This window comes from Poecile atricapillus, chromosome 5 (assembly GCF_030490865.1).
Source record: "Poecile atricapillus isolate bPoeAtr1 chromosome 5, bPoeAtr1.hap1, whole genome shotgun sequence".
Taxonomy (NCBI): Eukaryota; Metazoa; Chordata; class Aves; order Passeriformes; family Paridae; genus Poecile; species Poecile atricapillus.
In genome coordinates this window covers 13,765,393-13,785,560 of record NC_081253.1, presented here as the reverse complement: position 1 = coordinate 13,785,560, position 20,168 = coordinate 13,765,393, and the positions used below count along the sequence as shown (strand labels likewise).

The 20,168-nt window shown below is 40.5% G+C and overlaps 1 protein-coding gene across 1 annotated transcript in view; it reads right to left on the bottom strand.

Moving 5' to 3' along the window:
• The window catches only part of GYPC (glycophorin C (Gerbich blood group)), a 31,999-nt gene extending 12,407 nt beyond the window's left edge, over nucleotides 1–19,592 (bottom strand). The window contains exon 1 of the mRNA XM_058839981.1: nucleotides 19,384–19,592. Coding sequence (XP_058695964.1) covers nucleotides 19,384–19,417 — 34 coding nt within the window. The 5' untranslated portion in view covers nucleotides 19,418–19,592. The remainder of the gene's footprint in view (nucleotides 1–19,383) is intronic.
• Between the last annotated feature and the right edge of the window lie 576 nt (nucleotides 19,593–20,168).

Genomic DNA, 20,168 nt, shown 5'->3' with positions numbered 1-20,168 from the left:
TGTGCAGTGCCCTGCCAGAGCTGGCATCTCTTTTCCCGAAGGGTCACCAGCCTGAACCCATCAATTTGACATATTCTGCTGAAAAAGTCATCACCATCTCCCATTAGACTATGAAACACATTAAGGCTGTTCTTTCAAAATTAAGGAGCAGTTTCTCATCTGTCAATCTGGAAAAGAGACAGAATAATTTGGCTGCCATTTGTATACTAAATTATTATAAGGAAAATAATGGTGTCATATAACAACAACAATCACATGATCTTTTGGGCAAGTAGATGGACTGTGTTGAAAATGTAAGTTACATCATGTGGGTTAGAAATACCTACAAAATTAAAATGCTCTGGGCCCAATTCTCTGGTTATTCCAGCTAACAAGTAGTTTGTCATTAATTCTAAACAGACAAAGTACAGTTTCATTCAAATAGAGGTCTGTTCAAGATTTTTGACAATTTGAAATACAGAAAAGATAAAAAGCAATTATCAAATTAGTTGAATTAATTTAGGATTGTCACATAATTTTAATCTTATTTGATTATAGTATACAGTGCTAGCAAAATAGTTTTTTTACCATTCTAGAATATTATGAAGTAATTAAGAGAAAATGTGGTTTATAGTGTTTGTGGAAGTAAAAGCTTCACTCGCAGAGTTTCTCCTTTTGTGAATCTGAATTGCCATTGGGTCTTGTGGAAATTCAGAGATGGAGAGATACACTAAAAGTCATCTTGTCAAAAAGTAATCATGATATCCCTTAATGATAAGATGGAAAAGGAGAAAATATTAATGAAATTGGGGAAAATATTTTAGGTTAAAAAAAAATAAGGACCTTTTAAAAGGGAACAGATAGTCTATATTTTGAAATAAAAAACACATATCAAATTTAAAAAGGGAAAAAAATTGTTTTAAATGATTATATAAACTAAAAAACACACAGATTTTTAAAGTAACTTTTCTGTTTATCCCTCAAAAGAACGAAAAAGAACCAACAGTGCGTTAAAATAAATTCCCCTTTCAGTTTGAGCAGTTTGAACCACACACTTTTTTTTTTTTTCTTTTTTTTTCTTTGAGTTAGAAGTTACTGGAGACTAACTTCATTGCTTAGGCTGCTGAATACCTACCACCAATTCTGATGGCAAGTAAGTCCATCTGGTAAGAGCATTAAAATGACAATTCCCCTTTAGAAGTACTATAAATGTTGCAGTGACCAGTTTTTGCCATGTTCCTATGGGAAAGCTGCTCAGTGTTTGAAGACCAAATGTCTTCTTATCATACAAAGGTGTATGAAATGTGAGAACCTGGAAGAAGGTTCAATCTATTAAAAAAATGCTGCATGTGGCAATTTGGAAGTTGTGTCCTGTTTTGTTTGTTTCATATGTATAATTATATCCCTGCAAAATTTCCTTACTTTTCTATGGAAATAGGTTAATGTAACGCCATCATTTATATTTTTCCTCTACAGATGTCAAAGCCAGCTCATATACAACGTCTTCCCGGGGAAGATAAATTGACCTGGAATTGTTTCATTGAGGAAGGAGTGACAAATGGAATATGAATAAATCTGTCATGTACAGTCCATGATCAGGACATTTTCCTGCCTTTGCCTCTCCTCCCACCTATTCTCTCTTTATCAGAGCAGAGTACTCCTTGTGAAGGCTTTATAATTGGGGAAGTTCTGAAAGAAACTAAATATCCAGTAAATCTGAGGATTCTTGCTAATTTCTGCCTTTCCTCCAAAGTCAACAACTTTTAAGTTCTATTCATTTTTTGTTGAATCAAAATGGGAACAAACCAGTCATTTGCTCCTTCACTGAGTTAAAAGCTGAATAGACAGGAGTTGCTGGCTTAACTGATTAATCATTGCAAATGTTGCAGATGACCATAGGTAATCAAAGCAGCTGACCATGGACATAGTGAAAGCCCATCTGACAACCTGTAACTGATATTTATCCTGTAATTCTTAAGAAACAGTTCATGAAAACAGCTTACCCCACTGATCTAAACTCTTCATGTGAAAAACATAAGCATAAAAATTTGGGACAGAACATTTCAATGAAAAGTCAGAGGCCAAGAGATCTTGGAGTAGGTAGGTGATTATTCCTTCCCAATCCCTTATGTAAGTGGTTACATGAAGCAGTAAGACAAGTAACTTAACTGCTAAACTGCTTGTAATTATTTACCAAGACAAACTTTTAATTTGTACCTAACAGGTCTGCCAGCCTCAGACCTGACTCTTAAGCCTTTTGATTGCGTCATAAGAGGATAAGGTGATCTCTGTTTCTTAATGTTGTTGTGCTTGAGTTTTATGACCAAAATAACTTCCAAAGATTAGATTCTGGTTTACATTTGAAACATACCCTCTTTTATGGACATGGCACTAAGCATTTATGGATTTGGCACTAAGACAAACATTAGTTAAAATTAGCCCCCTTAACTAAGACACTCAGAACTACTTGTTAGAATTTAAAGCATTTTCATCAAATACATTCAACTGCATTTTTACACTGATTTTCTCTGTTCCTGCTATCTGACTGACTGTCCTTTTATCCTTCACAAATTTTGACTCCATTATTCAACTCCAACTGTTTTTAAAGGAAAAGCAGGCAAAGATAAGGACTGCTTCAATTTTCACAAAAACTGCAGACTGGAGAGAAAAGGGAGACCAGAGTAGCCCAGCACTAAAGGAAAGGCAATGAGAACTCAGCATTTTTAAGCCCTGTTTAGCAGCAGTCAGCTGTGCAGTAACCACGAGCTTTCCAGCCATCAGGCACACAGATCCAGAGCCCTGCAGCTTCCCCTCCCCACAGGGAGCTGCTGAGGGAGAGAGCCTCTGTATACTGGGGGTTAGGATTTAGGGGGCAGACACATAGATCCAAAAACAACAGTGTTTCACTGACTCTGTTGCTGGCAGAAAACTCATTTTAATGAACACAGACATGCTGAGATAGAAACACAGCCATTATTCTATTGAGGTTGATAAATGTCTATTTCTCATTGAGATGAAAAAGATTGACCTTGTGCTTAAACTATAGATGATATAATCAAACTACACATAATGTCACTTAGGAACCACCTGGAAACAGGTGAAAACCTGATAATATTGTAAGAATTCAAAGAATGTAGCACCAGGCTCCTATCCTTAGAAAAGTATAATAACTTTCCCAATACGGGCAGGTTTCTTCATTTATGCTCATTCCCACCATCAATATTTTGTAGCAAAGCAGTCCAACAGGTGATAATTCTTGGAAATGGGAGTTCTCTGTGCTCTGTCCCCTGGCTTATTTGATATGAATTGTATTCAGCTCCATCCAGCTCATACACCAGTGCTTGCCTCAGGCACTGTCTACTGTGCGTTGCAAGTGGAAATGTCAGGATGTTTAGCATATGCTCTTCAGGGACACAGAGATCTTTCCTGGAGCACAGACGAGATTAATATTATTAATGGAGATATCTGTAGTGGAAACAGTCTTCCAAATGCTTTGAATATTGAGCATATTAAACAAAGAAAATAAAACATATTGAAACACCTTAGAAACTTGCAAGGCAAATAGTAGCTCAGGGCAACAACATTTCTTATTTCCCAAGGTTTCTTCAATGAATATGCAGATTTCTTTTGCATATTTGCTCTAAAGACAAAGGCCACATTATTATCTGAAAAGCATTTACGTATCAGTTCAAAGCTCTCTGAACAGAGTTGGGGAATTTTAGCAAAACTTCTTTACCATCTATCATTCATCTGAGCAATTCTAGACAGATTGTGCAATAATTGTTGGGGAAAAAATGAAAAAGGAATATTTGTGCATTATTTTTGGACAACTGTCTGGTATTATTTGAAAAATAGCATATTGAACACATTAACAAAGCTAAGCATGAAAAGACCTGCACTGAAGCCGTATACTGAATGTTTTCCAGCATAGGCTTATATTGTGAAATTCATTAACAGTTTATTGCTAATGTTCCGCTCTCCTAATGCAACACAAATGTCAAGGACCATGTAGGTGGGAGGCTAATAACCAGCCTGACGAGATGTTTGACTGCTGGAAAGGAGTCTGTGTGAGCTCAGCTGTCTCCACAGGTGCTGCTGGAGGATACTAACAGGCAGTTGGCTGAGATGCTAGCTGTGTGTCTCTTCCAACTGCAGCTATTATGGTCTGTTCCGTTCTGACATGCCTTCTTGCAAGAAGATCTATTCAGCCTCCACACAGTGTGGTGAATTCTGGAGTATGGTGTGGGAATTTCCTTCCCATCAACCAATAAGCAAACTTAGAATAGTTTAAAGAAGCCAAGAATTCTGGAGTCTATAATTAGAGAAAATAAATCCCAAACATTATTGTTAGCACTGCTTAGCCATCCCTTTCCAAAGCTTGTGCTAAGGGCTTAACCTTGCTATGAGGTAGTGAGACCCATTTTTTTTTTTGCAGAGCTTTCAACATGCCCTGGTCAGAAGGGCTTGATATCTCCTGCAGGTGCTTAAATGAGATATTACCCTCTGTGTTTTGCCTGTTAAGTTGGACTCCTGTTTATGGAAGGAAACCAATCATGCCAAAACTTGATGCTGCTACATTCTTAAGTAGAAAAGAACTTCATTTAGTTTAATCTCCTAATAAGGAGTCCTTTTTGTGTTACTGTTCACTTGAATGGCACTCTGTAGACAGTGTTGACTTTCATTAAACCTGGAAAATTATAATAATTTCTGAGGCTCTTGTTTCTCTTTCAAATCTGGTTCAGACTAGTCAGTGGACCCAAAAGTTCTTGATGAGAACTGGCAGATGGATGAACAGATGATTAGGCAGACAGATAGACAGCAGGAACACATAAGACTTGTTTCATTAGGAAACTGGACTGAAAACAGAAGTAGCAGTGAGTACTTGGATAATATTAATATTCTGGTCATTAAATATTATTAATATTTAAATAATTCATATTATTTAAAAAATGCCATGTTTTTGAAACCATTTCAAAGCTTGTAGATGACATCCTCAGTGGTTTAAACAACAAATGAAAAAAACAAAGGAACATTGCTGAGACTTTTTTCCAGCTCCTTTTTTTGGTCAGAATGCTACATTTTTATAGTTTGGACTGTATTTTAAACCTTTAAAGCCAGATTCAGCTTGGACTGCCCTGGAAATTTCAATGGAGGATTAATGTACGTCATTAAGCAAAGAAATATGGTCTAGTAGTTTTCAATAGCAACAAATGCTTGCTATGGTACTTCTCTGATCAACATATTTTTCACTTACTGTAAAGCCTTTGGGCTGCTCCTAATAGTATGAAATATCCATGCAGGAAAGCTGACACTGAATTGTTGTGATTTGAGCTGGCTGCTACATTCCTGCAGCAAAGGGCATTCTTGTTCCTAAACATTTTCCTTCCAAGCAGAAAACCAGCTAACCAAAATGAAAGCCCCTTCCTCCATTTAATATCTATTTATTTACTCATATTTACTGTTTACTTAGAGGGATATTTACTTATGGGCAAATTGATCCAAGTCAATCTGTAGTCTGATTATCAGTTGATGCATTAGCAGGGAGAGGTTTGCTAGGTGCAGACAGAGAGGGCAAAAAGCAGGAATGCTCTTTTGAGTGGTTAAAATACATCATAAATCTACATGCAGGACAAACAAGTTCCCATGAAGAAAAGCATAAAGGGAAAAGCAGCTGGTTCAACCTGGAGACTTCTTTTCTAGAGTGCTCTGAGCAGAGCAGAGAACTCCAGACATTTAGAGTCCAGGGACTCCTTTGAACTAGAGTGGCTCTAGAAGGCCATGGAAAAAGTTGGGCTGGTATTTCCTATGTAAGATTATATTGGAATGCTCTAAGAAGTTGGGCACCTCTCTCAGCTGTCAGATCTGGGCCGTAGAGCAGAGCTGATAGCCTGTGCCATCCTTCCTTCAAGGGCACTGCTCCAAGCAGCAGTAGCAGCCACTGCTGGCCCTGCTGGCTCAAAACAGGGCACTTTCCCAACACACAAAGTGAAACACCAAGTGGTTCACATATGAGGTGGGATTTGCAAGAGCTCTCACTGCTAAACTGTTTCTGCTTCCTTTGAAATCGGTTTTCTCACACATCCCACCTGCTCAGTTGGGCCAACAGTGAAAGTTTTGAAAATGCCATTTTATGAGTATGGGAAACATGATGGAATCAAGCCAGAAACATAACATATATGTATTATATAGCCTCTGTCCACCTTCTCTGCTCTCTACCATCTACCATAGTATTATACTATACATAATATAACTTCTGTCCACCTTCTCTGCTTTCCAACTTCCCAGTTTAATTCACCAGTTGATGCTGCCAAACAGGCTGAAAAAGTCCGCCTTCTCAAGCAGTCTTGAGACAGCCTGCAAATTTCTCAAAGCACTTTCAGAACTATTTACCACTCCCTCCAGAAAAGTATGCTTTGGAACAGTCTCTCTTGTTATCCCACTGAAATACCTATTAGTATAAAGAGAATGAAAGGAAAAAAAAAAAAAAAAGAAAGAAAGAAAGAAAGAAAAATGAACCAGCCAACAGCAGTAGCACAGCCCTGGAAAATATGAAGTCATAAGTAGAGTTCAGCCAGAGCAGACTCCCATTAAATTTTGTTTAAGAGCCAAGTTCCACCCTGAGATATGTGTGAGCTGCAGTTTATTTCAGGGGGAGCTGAGCTGCACTTCATGCCATGGCCAGGCTTGGACACAAGTGTGTATCTGTTACAAGAGAGGAGTAAAGCCCACTTCCTTTTTGCATTTCTTTTGGTTCTGTCCATATAGATGAAATAGAAAACTTAAAGAAGTGGATAAAATAGGCCACAGGCCCCAGCTTTACAGGCCCTCTCTGTCAAATTTAATTCCTTCTTCCACAAGACCTGAATATCTGTCTTTCTAAATCCACTAGGCTCCTTTCACAAGATGTGTGAGTCTTTCCTGGTTCCCCTGCTACACCCACGAGTGTTTAACACACAGCCAGGAACTCTAAGGATTGTTGTTCTAGCTTCTTAGCTCTTGAGAGTCCCTGTAGCAGACAGCCAGCAAGAAGTGCTCCCTAGGAGATGCACATGCTTTTTAAAGAAGGGTCACACACAGCAGTCTGGCTTTAACTCTTAAGACCTTACACTGGATATTTTTGCCTGGGAAGTAGGAGGTCTGCTTAATGAGGGAAGAAGGGATGGCAGAGATGTTCCCTACCCTGGCTGCATTCCAAGACAGGGGCTAGGTTTACCAGCACCTTTGTGCTATGCTGGGATGCACAGCTGGCTTCAGACAAAAACCTTTAACATTGCTGGGGTGGACAGCTGCTGCACAGATGGAGGGGACAAAATGATAAAGTCATGGTCACACACTCCTGGAGGCACTGGAGTTACCTGGGAGAACTGGACAGAGGAGTTCCCTGCTCCCGGCCACCAGCTGTGCATTCAGTGATGCTGAGAATCAGGTGGGATTCAAAGGTTGAATTCTTTCACCTACAAGTTAAAAGACCTCGCTCAAGAAGAGCGGCAGGCAAGGCTCAGTCCCGCCAAGCGCCGAGTCTGGATGTAAGCAAGAGATTAAAGTATTTCATATGAGAAACTCTGGTAAATGCAAAAGCTTTTCTACCCCAAGGCAACCATTTAAACACTGAATTACTAATTCTGGCTCAAAACTTTCCCATTCCTCAGATCCCTTGATGGCTGGCCTGTGCTTTAACTCTCCATTAAGCATCTGCTTCTGGCTCTAGTGGGTAAGGCAGCCCATCAGCTCCATGCTCAGTGCAGCACTTCCATGGGCAGAGGAAGAAAAAGCTTTTAAGTCCTGGTTAGTGAAGAAAACCCAGCACCATCAGCATCAAACCCACACTGGCCATCATTTGTCATGGATTCTGTAGCAGATGGGAAGAAGTGGCATTGTCCCTGGGAAAGGAAGTCTCTTTTCCTTACTGCTGGTGTAACCTACCAGCTGGTGAGGGCTAAGGGAGACACACAGGCAGCTCTGGTAATGCTGCTACATCACTTCATAGTGCAGTGGCACTGAAACAAAGGATGGGGAAAATCAGTACCAAATCCCATTAGCTAGAAGATGGATTGGAAATATCCCTGCAAGGCTGGGAATGGAAAAGACAGATGTGTGTGGCCCTGGGAGTCTGGAGAGACATATGACCCTTGGCTACAGCTGACTTCCCATGGGTTTGTGTCTATTAAGGGATGGAGTTTGCATTTCTTGCTACATCTCCTCACACCAAGGATATTTTCAGTGGAGGGGGGAGTGGGAGGAAATTATCCTCTAAAATATATGGATGCTCATGCCCACAGACGGCAGGCTGGTACCATAAAGTGCCAAGTAGTGGAAAACAAAATCAATTGCAAAGCTGAACACCCACATTTATCCACATTTCCCTGGAGAACTTCCCTCAGCCACCCACAAGTCCTGGACCTTGCTCTGTGCTGCAGGCAGCAGGGCATGACTGGGGTAGGCTGATCCCCAGCTTCTTCTCAGGTGTGAGCTGTGAAGGAAATCACCTGGGTGGAAAATGACATGTGCTATCTGTTACGGTTTCCAAGTCTCTTTTTCTCATTCAATGAGGAAAATATACCCCTTTCTTCTGGAATAAATCATAGACACAATCTTCAATTACAGAATATGTGCTTTTCCCCTCCCACATCTCCCCCAGTGACTGCTGCAGTTTCATATCTGACAAAAATAGCCATCCAGACCTCCAAAGGGAGAAGTTTGTATTTCTCCCTCTGGCCATCTTCATCAACTGCCTGGTCTGCAAGGCCCTGGGGCTGCACCACGATTGAGAGGGGTGAAAATTCACCCAAAGATTTGGTACTCAGGGCACTTGAAAACAGCACAGTGGGAGCAGCAGCATGGAAGTTACACTCCATTACTGTCTTCTCTGCTACTGGACTCTGGAGAAAACAGGACACAGGATATGCTTCCTGTCTGGAGAAGGCTTGTAGCAGCCTGGGAAAGAAAGCATGACCTTTTCCTTAAAGGAAATGCAATTCATGGAGAGGAATAGTGAGGAAAGCCCAGGCTGCATTTTTTTTTTTAAAAACAGTGTCATGCAGCTGTACCTCATCTTGCTTTCTCCCCTGTGCTTAGAGCTGATCTTTATTTATTTAGCAATGCCACATTTTAAAGAGTTTCATACCTCTCTGTCAACCCATTGTTGCTTCAGTCAGTCATGAACCTTCTGACACAAATCAGAGGCTGTCGAGATGAAAGGTTTCATTCATTGCAAGCAAAGGAAGCCAGACAAGGTACCTCGAGAGCAGAAGGGCTCAGCTCATGCCCTGTTTCCAGCTCACAAATGGTTATGTCCCCAGGATGCAGAGATTAAGCATCTCACACAGAACGTGGGAGGAGGAAGAAGAGCCTTTGTCTGAGATTCACAGATTTTAATGGATTCCAGAAAGGGAAATTTTTTACCCAGGAGTAACAGCAAAGTTCAGAGAAATGTAAAAGCATTTATCTCCCCAGTTATGTTCCTGCCTGCCAAAAGCAGGAGGGGTGATTTACTCCTTCTTGCTACAGAGAGTCCCTTATGGATCATTAATCCACAGGGGGAAGGAGCTCAGGAACCACAGACATCTCTTCTTAATGTGCAAGAACCTGGAATCAGCAGGAAGTTTTCTTTGGGACCATACAGGATCAGTTTATTTGCTCCCCACTACCCCCAGTCTTCAATAGTGTTTCCTACAAGAGTTCTAGTTCCCATTGATAAATCACTTTGCCTTCATTAAAATCTGTGGTGATAGTAGACGAGGCTGCTGTGAGCTAAACATTTGAAGCAGAGTAATATTAAAAACTTAAGGTCTGAAATCAGCAAATTCTGATACAAAGTAAAAAAAAAATCAATATGAGCAATCTCAAATTCCAGGGTACAAGTATCTCAACAACACTGATTTCAGTACTGCAATGGCAGCTTGCAATAACTAAGGCATTTCCCAAGAAACTCTGCAGAAACAGGAAGGACACAGAAACAGGACTATTTGTTCACAGGCTAGGACCTCAGGTGATCTCAGGTGATGAATTTTTCTATTTACAGCTAGAGATGTACAGAAAGCATGCACCAAACATATGGTAGGAAAGGGGTTAGATCTGGTGGACACCACTTGTTAATATTTTCTCATTTCTTTAGAAGTAACAAAAAGAAAACTACTCTCATTTTGTCTCACTTTGACTCTGTGAAAGCACCTGAAAATATTTCTATAATGTCTCAGTTGCTAAGTGAGAAACGTTATAGACTGTGTCTCTCTCTATATATTCACAATATGCAGATATTTACAACATGCCACTGTTTTATGGTGGATGGCATTTTATGTTCTTTACCTCGGCAAAAAAGAAGTGCAGCAGGGAATTACATTTCTGTATTCAAATTTCCCAAGAAGCACTCCTTGCTTAGATTTGCCAGGTTCCACATAAGTCTGGTAAATACACATCCTTGTTACTGTAAATTACTTACAAGAGCAGAAATGTGGCTGAAAGGGAAAACCCAAAGCTGGCTAGTGTCCTTGGATTTTATGCTCTCGTGTGTGTCTACATGTGCACACAGCATCCTTTACTTTGGCTCTTTGTCACACAGTTAGGCTTTGACAAATTGAAAAGTATTAAGATTAGAACAATCATGTTTACATGTATTACCACCTGCTACTTCATTTCTTCCATGGTGCTTAAATGTTTAGGCATGTGGCTTTGAAACACAGTACCTTTAATGCACTTAAAAACCCTGCTGGATTTCCAACTCTCTTTCATCTCCACAGTCTAGAGACTATCTCAGAGAATAAAAATAAATGTGTTTAGAGGAAAAAATATTTTCAAGGAGAAACCCCCAAAGTCCTTCCAGCTTGATATGCATTACCAGTTGATGTCATACCTAAGGTAGTTTTTTGCATTTTATCTTCATGTTTCAGGAGGCTGAAATCTCTATCCAGAATCAGCAACTTGATGAGGTAACTTGGGAAGACAGATGTGGTCAGCATCACATGGGCACCAAAGTGTCAAGTAATTATTTGGTGATTCTTGCTTAAAAAGGAGATGGAGGGAGAAACCATTCTGTCCTGAGAAATTTACAGACTAAACAAAGTAAAAAGGATTCACTTTTGCAAGTGAAGAAGAAGACTGTATTTTGTCAAGAGGAAATGGGAAGGATGTGAGTGGAAAGCTTGCTATTAATCATGAGTAGGAAGGAAATATTAATTGGAGAGCTGGAAACAGAAGAAAGATTCAGATAACCAAGGGTATGAAAAAAACAGACTCTTCTGGGTGCTGTACAACACCATCTTTTCCATCTCTCACCATGCCAAGTCACCATGTGTCACCACCCTTGTGGTAATGGCTTGGATTTGTAGTAATTTCAAATTGTCTCCTGTGCAGCAAGTACAAATCAGATCTGGGTTCCTGGGTCAGGGTGTGGGGTGGTTTACTTGGGAAAAGTTGTTTTGAAGAACCAGTTCCATTCAGTTATAGAAAAGGTAAGATAGAAGGGTATTTTTCATGGGTCCATGTTCATGAGCTGTAGGTATGACGAGTAGACAGCTCTTAGTGGAAGATGGTAAAGTGCCAAAGGCAATCAGCAAGGTTTCAAAAGAATTCATTTATTCACATTAGGCGGACAAGACACATTAGTCTTCATGAGAATGAGATACCAAGCACCCTTTGAATCATATAATCATGGAATGGGTTGGGTTGGGTTGGAAGGGGACTTAAAGACCATCTTTTCCCAACCAAATCCCCACAGTCAGTGACATCTCCCACTAGACCATGTTGCTCAAAGTCCCAGCCAACCTGGCCATCCTCTGCCTGGTGGTGTTCTTCTTGGCTTTGGTGATGGCTAGCAGAAGTTGTTCACTCCACTCTTCCTCATGGCTGGAGCAGGACAGGTTGGGTAACAGGAAAAGTGAGAGAGTGTTCAAAGAACACCGACTGCTTTCGCAAAAGAGAGAAAAAATGTTTTTTTCCCAAAGCAAAGGGGTTGCAAACTTGGTTCCCAACTGCAGATTTGTTTCCTGGTGTACTCAACATTTTATGCAGGGTTTTCTGTAGAGAGAGATACCGCCTAATTCTGTGTATTGCTCCTCTTTCCACCAAGGGCTTAATTGCCATTAGTAACTAGTAGCAGAGCTACTTTAAACTAAAAAAAAAACAGTCCCAATGAGTTCAGTGTGGGGAAAACTGCATTTTTATGCAATAGAGTCCAAAAATCAAAGGCCATTGGGGTAATTACGGAAATTCAAGAGAGAGAGACAATAATTATCTCTCCCAATTGTGCGATTCAAAATGTAAAAAGCATGTCCCAGTTGTAAATAAAAATTGCTATGTGATGACAGGAAAGATCTGGAGAGGGGAGGTGCTGTTTCATAGCAGGCTGTGAAGATGAGAGAGCAAAGAGAAATCAATAGAGAAGAGAGAGAGTGGAAGAGAGGGCAGGTCCCAAAGGAAGCAAAGCCTCAGCCCAGATGGGAAAGATCTGTCTTCCCATCCTGTTCTTTTCTTCCTTCCCACTGGCAGCACTGTGGAAGGTCCTTGAGACAAGGGAGAAAATAGCATTTAACAGCTGGGACCTCTGTGTCTCTTGTGTGTTCAGATTTGACCATTTACTTTTGGGCAAAGAAAGGGACAGACAGGTAGGACTAGGAGGTGCAGAGGATATCTGAACTAGACAACATGAGAGAGAGGTGTGAGAGATGCCACAGATGCACCAAGGATTTAATTTCCTGCTTGCTTTGTTGGATGGGACTGGGACTGTGCTTGTTACACTTGCATGAATCATTGAGAGTTAGAAGAGCAACCTCAGCTAGCTCATGAGTACTGGTTATGAAGTTACAGGAAATAAAAGACTAGACTGTTTTACAATAAAATGGTAAACTTCTAGCCCTAGTACATGCTAAGAAAATCTTGAAAGCAGAATGCAACAATATATTCTAGAAGGTAGAAATAAAACATAAAAATCCAGCATGTCATTGAAAATGTACACAAGTTTCCTGAATTCTTGGATGACTACAAGTTAATGTTAACTCTTCACAATCCATTAGAAATATATTTTCCCTCTACTCCTTTGTACATGTAACTCTATAATCTCTTGTGTTTAAGTGATTTTTGGTCTATTTGTCTCACCAAAGGATTATTTGGTTCATCTAGAGTCAGCCATGAAGACCTGCTTTTTTATTCCTTCTTAAGTGACTGAAACTTTTGAAACATCCAATTAGCAGACAAGAAGCATCTTGCTTTTGTCTTAGTAAGAACACTTTTCAAAGAAAATTATATGCACAACAGAGAAGTTTGCCTACCAAAAAAAAAAGGTAAACTGGAATAACAGTTCTGAAAAAATATCTTCGAGTATAAATAAATCTTCTCAACTGTTTGAGGGTATCACAGAATTATGTAATATGATGGAATTGATAATTGAATAAGTATTTTGTTTCCAAAGGAGGGTAGATTTTTTAAAGAATAACTTTAATTTCAGGATGAATATACTAATATGATCCGTGTTTCTAGAAAACTGCCCTAAAAATACAACTACCAAATTCTCCCAAGCACAGATGAGCTAGAAGAGAAATATAAACCTGAACAAATAAAGCCATATAAGTAGTTTAAAGGGTGGTGGGTATAAATACATATGTCTTTGTATACATGTGCATACAGATATAGGGTACATTTTATATACATACACTCTGGGTGTGTATATATGTGGGTATAGATAGAATTCAAACCCTTTTTCTATGTTTGGTGTTACTGAAAGAGTCTCTGCTTGCAACTCCTACACATAAGTAAGGATTTGATGTCTGATTCTGCATGGCTGTGACCTTGTCACACATGTCCTGTATGTTGTGGACTGCCTCATAAAACTAGATATTTTAAAAATGTAGTCCCCAGTAAAATAGGCATTTATCACTCACAGTAACAAAGAACTGTCTCAGGGTGTGTTTAAAAGCCCCCCTGCAACTTACTGATAAAAAGCTTAACTCTGTTTCAGGGCTTATCTGGAGAAAAAAGAGGTAGAGACCCTCATGAAATAACTGAATTTTTTTCCCTCTTAAGACGAAAAAGAGAGGCAGAGGAAAGGAAAGAAAAATGGATTTAAAACTCCAATGCAGCAGAGCAAGTTTAACCCATTGAGATTTTAAGTGAAGTTTTCTGCTTCATCAGGAAGAACCCTGTGGTGAAACATATGTCAGAAGAGAAGAAGATATGAGAAACTGTCCTCCTTTGCATATGAGATGATTAATTAAGAGGAAAATCACTTAGCCAGCTGTCTCATTGGTGAAATTACACGTGCAAGGTACATCTGCAATAAAGGAGCAGTATAGCACAGGCAGTGCATTTGATTTCCATGCTAAAATAGCAGAGATAGGAATCTGGTGTGAATTAGATTGTGCTGACTCTTCAAGAAACACAGGAGTCCAGATTTTATTTCAGCCTCAAATTACGAGCTGCATGTCTGTTGTGATAGCATTGCAGTGTTGGTACTTGATGCAGTTATCAGTTACAAATAAATTATCCAGAGAAGAGAGGCCTTTCCTCCACTCGTGTTCATAAATTGCTGACAAACAAAGCCTGATTCCTCCAAGTGACACTTTTCTCCATTCTCCAAGTAGTTTTTCAGAATGCTTAGCAGCTGGTGAATTTTTCATCTACTCATTACTGGGGTAATCCTGTCAAATTCATCTGACTTAGAAAAATAAGTAAGTAAAACACAACTGTCTGCTGCCCAAATACTTGCCCTCCTAAGGTGTTCCTATATTCTTGTCACTGTGGCATCTGTTTTTTTCATGCATTTTCTATCACAACTTGTATGTGAAGCAAAAAATTGTAAACAAAGTTCCTGCTTATGCCAAATGCTATTTTCAAATGTTTTCTGATCTTTCTGTGGGAAACGAGCAGGCCACTTACTAAATAACTTCTGAGGTATGTTTTTTTCCTGAGCATGCATTACAGAATTAGGGAGTGGGAAGCAAAGAGCTGTTGCCCCAGTGAATCTACTGGAATCAAACCAGCTCCTACCTTCCAGCTTTTCCCAGCTAGAAGCTGCCTCACCAGCAGTGTCTATGGAGAGCAGCCATTTCTCTTCCACCTGTAATCTCTCGTCTTTACCAGCCTTTTGAAGAAGAGGTGACTGTACAGCACCTAGCACAATCAGATCTCTCTGTTGGCTTGAATTTCTCTACACTATAGGAATACTAATCCCTCCCCAACAATAGAGACAGGCACTGCACAGAGCACGCACACAAACAGACTTTCATTAGTGAATGCAGTCCTGAAAGCCTGTTTTACAAAAGACTTTGCTGATTGGACTCAGTCATTTGAACAGCAATGGATACACGGTATATTACACAAGAGCCTAGAAAGAAAGGTGCAGCAGTATCAGCAATGAGATGCAGACACTGCATAATTCTGTAATATTAAAAGGCTTAAGCACACAACTAGCCATAACCTGAATCTCTAACATCTACTGTGTATTTTTTTTTTTTTTAAATGATGCCCAGAAATGCTGAAAATTGTGTATTTTGAAACAGCAGACTCCTATTTGGGTCGATAGCCTCCCTGTTCTCTCCAGCTCAGTGGTTTGCCAACATTTCTGCTGTTAATTACTGAAATTTCAGGTGCATTCTGAGCCTTTCAATTCCCAGACTTTCACATAAATATGTCAGACAATGAGGGTGTCAGGAGAGCCCTGGGGTACAAAGCCAAATTTTTCAATTCATATGCACAGTGGTGGGAAACAAACGTACAAGCAAAGCCATTTAATTTACATAAATGCTTTTAGGATATGTTGTGAGATTTCTTTGCTAAAAATGAGAGGTTATTATAATCTATAGGTTTCCTTGTGTATAAATGCTGACAGGTTTACCAGTTAAGACCAGATTTTCATAATCAATAGCCTCTGTTTTTGTTTATCACTTACTGTCACAGGCAAGCACTTCTGTTGATTAAGGGCATTGAAATCACATATATTGCCAAGGTGTGAATAACACCATTAAAAACCTAAAGGGTCCATTCCAGGATTTTCACAGGCCCTGTGTGAAAGGCAAGTGGTATTGCTCCAGGAACACACAAAAAAACCAGTTTGCAGTCCCAAAATATATCATTATGAGTTAAAGATGTGGCAAAGCTGTTCTCAGAACCACAGTCCCTGTTCACAGCCAGAAGTCCCTCTGCCTTTATCTGAAGCCACCTTTGCAAGGTTTCAGCCTCTCTGAGGGGACAGCCCACACTTAAGTGACTTGTTTTGCCAGAAGCTCTGTCACTGGGCAGGTGGAGAAGCTTGGGTTGATGGAGCCAAGACCTCCTGCTTGCAAAACAGAGGCAGCACCAGACTGTGCTCCCCTGAGCAGGGTAGTGCCTGAGTTACTGCTGGAGGACAGCTGGCAATGCAGAGGGAGTGCATACAGCCCAAGAAGTCTGGCTTTGCTTCACCCTCTTCCTCCCCCTCTTCCTCCCCCTGCAGCTGGGGTATGGCCTGAGGACCAGCCTTGCTTCTTGCTCTCCTCTTGAGCCAGTTCTTCTGCTGCACACATCCCACTGCTTCCCTATTCCCCCAGGAAGAGGGGAGGATATCTGTTGATGGATGAGGAGGAAGAGTAGCTTCCGCAAACTGCTCTCCTTAACCACTAACTCCTTTGCCAGCTGGCATCTGGAATATTAGAGACCCCAGATAAACACTGCCAGGCTGCTGGGTGCAGATGATATCCTGTAAATTGGTGAACACCTCTGACCCATAAAGATGGCTTTGCATGGATCACCGCCTCCCCAGGTTGAACCTTTGACTTGGTGACGTTTATTGTCCTAATCCTCCACCTCATTTAAGCTGCCCCACTGCCTCAAAATAGGGTCACTGCAGTCTAAAAGGAAGAGGGCAAAAGCTGCTAACTGAATTGAGATTGCCAAACCTGTGGAGTTCCTCAGGTTTCACAGTAGTCAGGCAGCTACAGCTTGTACATCTGAGCAGGAAGCAAATGCATCACAGAGTTACTGTCTCCCTCACCTCTGCTACGTGTACAGAGAGCTCACTCAGATTCCTGGTGCATATCTGAGCTGGGCATGGGAAGTGCCCAAGGTGAGACAGTGGGACATCCCCATATAGAAGCAGAATATATTTACAGCTTTCACAGAGTTGAATATTTAAAATCTGAAACAGTACATGCTCCCCCCTGGGTTGACAGGATCATACTGCATTTGTAGAATGAATAAAAATTCCTTATCAGACGTGGATGAATACAAGGAGATAAGCAAAGTACATGAGCAATTAGGTAACTTAACACTGTTCAGTTTACTTCAGTTGGCAGCTGCTCTCTGGTCTCACCTGCAGGTATTCAGCAAAGAATTAATATGTTCAGTATAGTCAAAAGTTTTTGATGATTATTTTATGCATTTTCATACCCATCTCAAAGATTTTCACTGTGGCACTGAAGCAAATTTGTTTTCCCAATTATTCTGCCTCTCTGGCAAACATCTGCTGTCCATGCTGCGCAGTGCCTGTCAATACACTGAACTTTCAATTGTTTCTTGTCTTGTTTCTTGCAAAAATAGCAGGAATTTTACTAGGAAATAAGAGCCTTTTCCCAAAGACCTTCCTTCAAATCCTCAACCGTTATCAATGCACCAAACTTGCATTATACAGAAATACGGTATTATTAGATTTCCCTCTAACTTTTGTTCCAAATCTATAAATTTGATCCATCTATTAAAAAACAAAACAAAATGGAACCAAAAAACCCCCAAAGACAATATATTGTGACTATTTTGCATCCAGAATTCTACTAGCTGGATTGCAAGCACTTTATTTTCATGGAGAGAATCATATGATCTTAAAATAGTTCAAACTGAGAATTCCTGTCCACATTTTGGAAGAAAAGCTAAAAGAGCCTGATGCATCTGTCGTTTTTCATTATGAGCAGACAAAAGGTCCTATGGGGCACTAACTCCTCATCCAGCTCCCACCTAGGGCCTTCTGTGGGGTCTGACAACCTGGGTCTGCCAGAGAAGTTGTTTGTAATGTATTCAGGTGTGTAGAGCTGGTCCTGGATGTGTCACTTGGCCAAATCTGTCACTAAGTATACAAGACTGGATCTGGACTCTTGCTGATATTCCACAATACACAAAAAGAACCTCAGTGAGTTATGACCACCCTCCTGGACATGCTTGGAGAGCACCAATAACAGTAATTTACACAAGGTTTGCCAAACCCAAGCTCTTAGAATGCTGAATTAGCCTGCCTGTATCTTTCCTGGCTATAACAGAAAACAAGATGCAATAGAAAACAACCTATAATATTCTAGACTGTAGAAGGAAGTAGAATAGTAAAGGTAACATTTAATCTTTCCTGTTGGTTAGAATCTGCAAAAGGGACTAATGGGTAACTAGAAATTGCTGGTTGGGATTCCAGGGATTCTGCTTGCTGTGTCTTTTCTGCTGGATCAGCCTGCCTCATTCAAAGCCTGGGAAACATTGTCAGTGTCTACAGCCATACAGAACAAATATCCTTACAGCAGTATCTGGATCAAACCCTGAATTGCAGGCTGCTCCCAGCAGTGCTGTCTGTGCTTTCTGCCTTCATTGCTGATACCGTGGTATGATAAACAATTCTGCTATTGGCAGTTTATTTATTAAAACTAAAACAAACACGCTTTCTTGAATTAAAATAAGAAAGATCACACTAAAGCCATAAGAAAAAAAATAAAAAAATATATTGCAGCACCAAAAACTCAAGAGTTCTTCACAGCTTATAATCCACCTCCTTTACCTTTCTTTTTAATGCTGTTCCAAAATGAACATTGTCATACTGCAGCTGAGCCTCTGTGCTCACTTGACTGTTTGGGCCAAATTCTCTCTTTTAAAATTTACTGAAATATGCAGAGTTATGCAAACAGAGGACTTGCCCTCCTGTACCCTCTCTTGCTGAAAAACCAATTTGCTTGTCCTTAAGCCCATGTTTCTAAATTTCCAGGAGCAGAAACACATTGTGGCTTTAAATATAGACTGTCAGTTTGTGGCTTGAGTCTCATGTTACACACAGACAGCTTGAGACTCTAAATGCAAGTTGGGCAGCACCATTACTATCTTAAAAAAGCGTCAGTACGCTTTCAAAATGCTCTATAACTTCATTCCTGAAGGCGGGGGGAGGGAAAAACATTCAAATGAAACTTTTCTAAGCTGGGGTTTAGGCGGAAACGTTACTAACTTTGCTTGGTTCTATTCAGGAGCCAGAGTTTCCAGAGCCTGTTTCAGTTCTTCCCTCACACACGCGCACACACAAACACAAAGAATTAAGAAAGAAAACAGCTTCTTCACAACTTTTTTCCTTCAGGATTAGTCTCAGGCATTCCTTTTTTTTTTTTCTTCCCCCCATATGAAATGCATTAGACAATCTTTTCCTTAAGCGGCGGACTGATAAATCCATTGTAAGGGGGGAGGGGGGGTAAGGGTACTCACGTGGTTGAGATGTCGCATTGTTTTGGGAACTCATAATTTACGCCTTTGAAAAATGCCTTATTTGTGTTGACAGTCTCTCTTCCCTGCTCAGAACTGACGGCGGGATTGAACAGAACAGCTGGAAGAACCCAGGAAAATGCTCCTCTTGTTCGGGCTCTCCTTGCCTGGCTCCTGACCCCTTTACAACTGGAAAAGGAAACAGCACATGTGTCATTCTCTTTTGCCTGTGTAGCTCACATGAGCGGGGAGGGGCACCCATTTGCAGATAGCAGTAACTGTATTCAAGTTTTGCAAGTTGGATGTATTCCACCCCTTTGCTTTTATTAGCCAGCAACTGGTGGAAAGAAAATGCTCTTTTCATTCTTAGCCAAATCTAGACGCACCTATTAAATCCACTTCCCAAACCCCTATCCACTGCTGTTGATGCTATTTCTGTAAAGTGCAAAACTTGCTGCTGACTCCCTTTCCTAAAATGTCAACCATTAGTGGGTAAGATTGAAAGTAAGACTTTCAGTTTTTGCTGTGCATCATCCCCCTTAACCCTCATAGTCTGACTGATTCACCTTTAACAGGTGAAAATTGAGGATGGCATTTACTGGGTCAAAGTAGTTAGGTCAGCATATACCATGAATCTACACTGTGCTCAAAACAAGGAGGAACCTGTGGCTACAGCACAGGCTGAGGCACAAGTAACTCCAGTCATGGCTCTGACACAGCCTTCCTATGGCACCTTTGACAAAACATTTAATTTCTGCCCCAGTTTGCCATTGGTAGAATAAAGATGA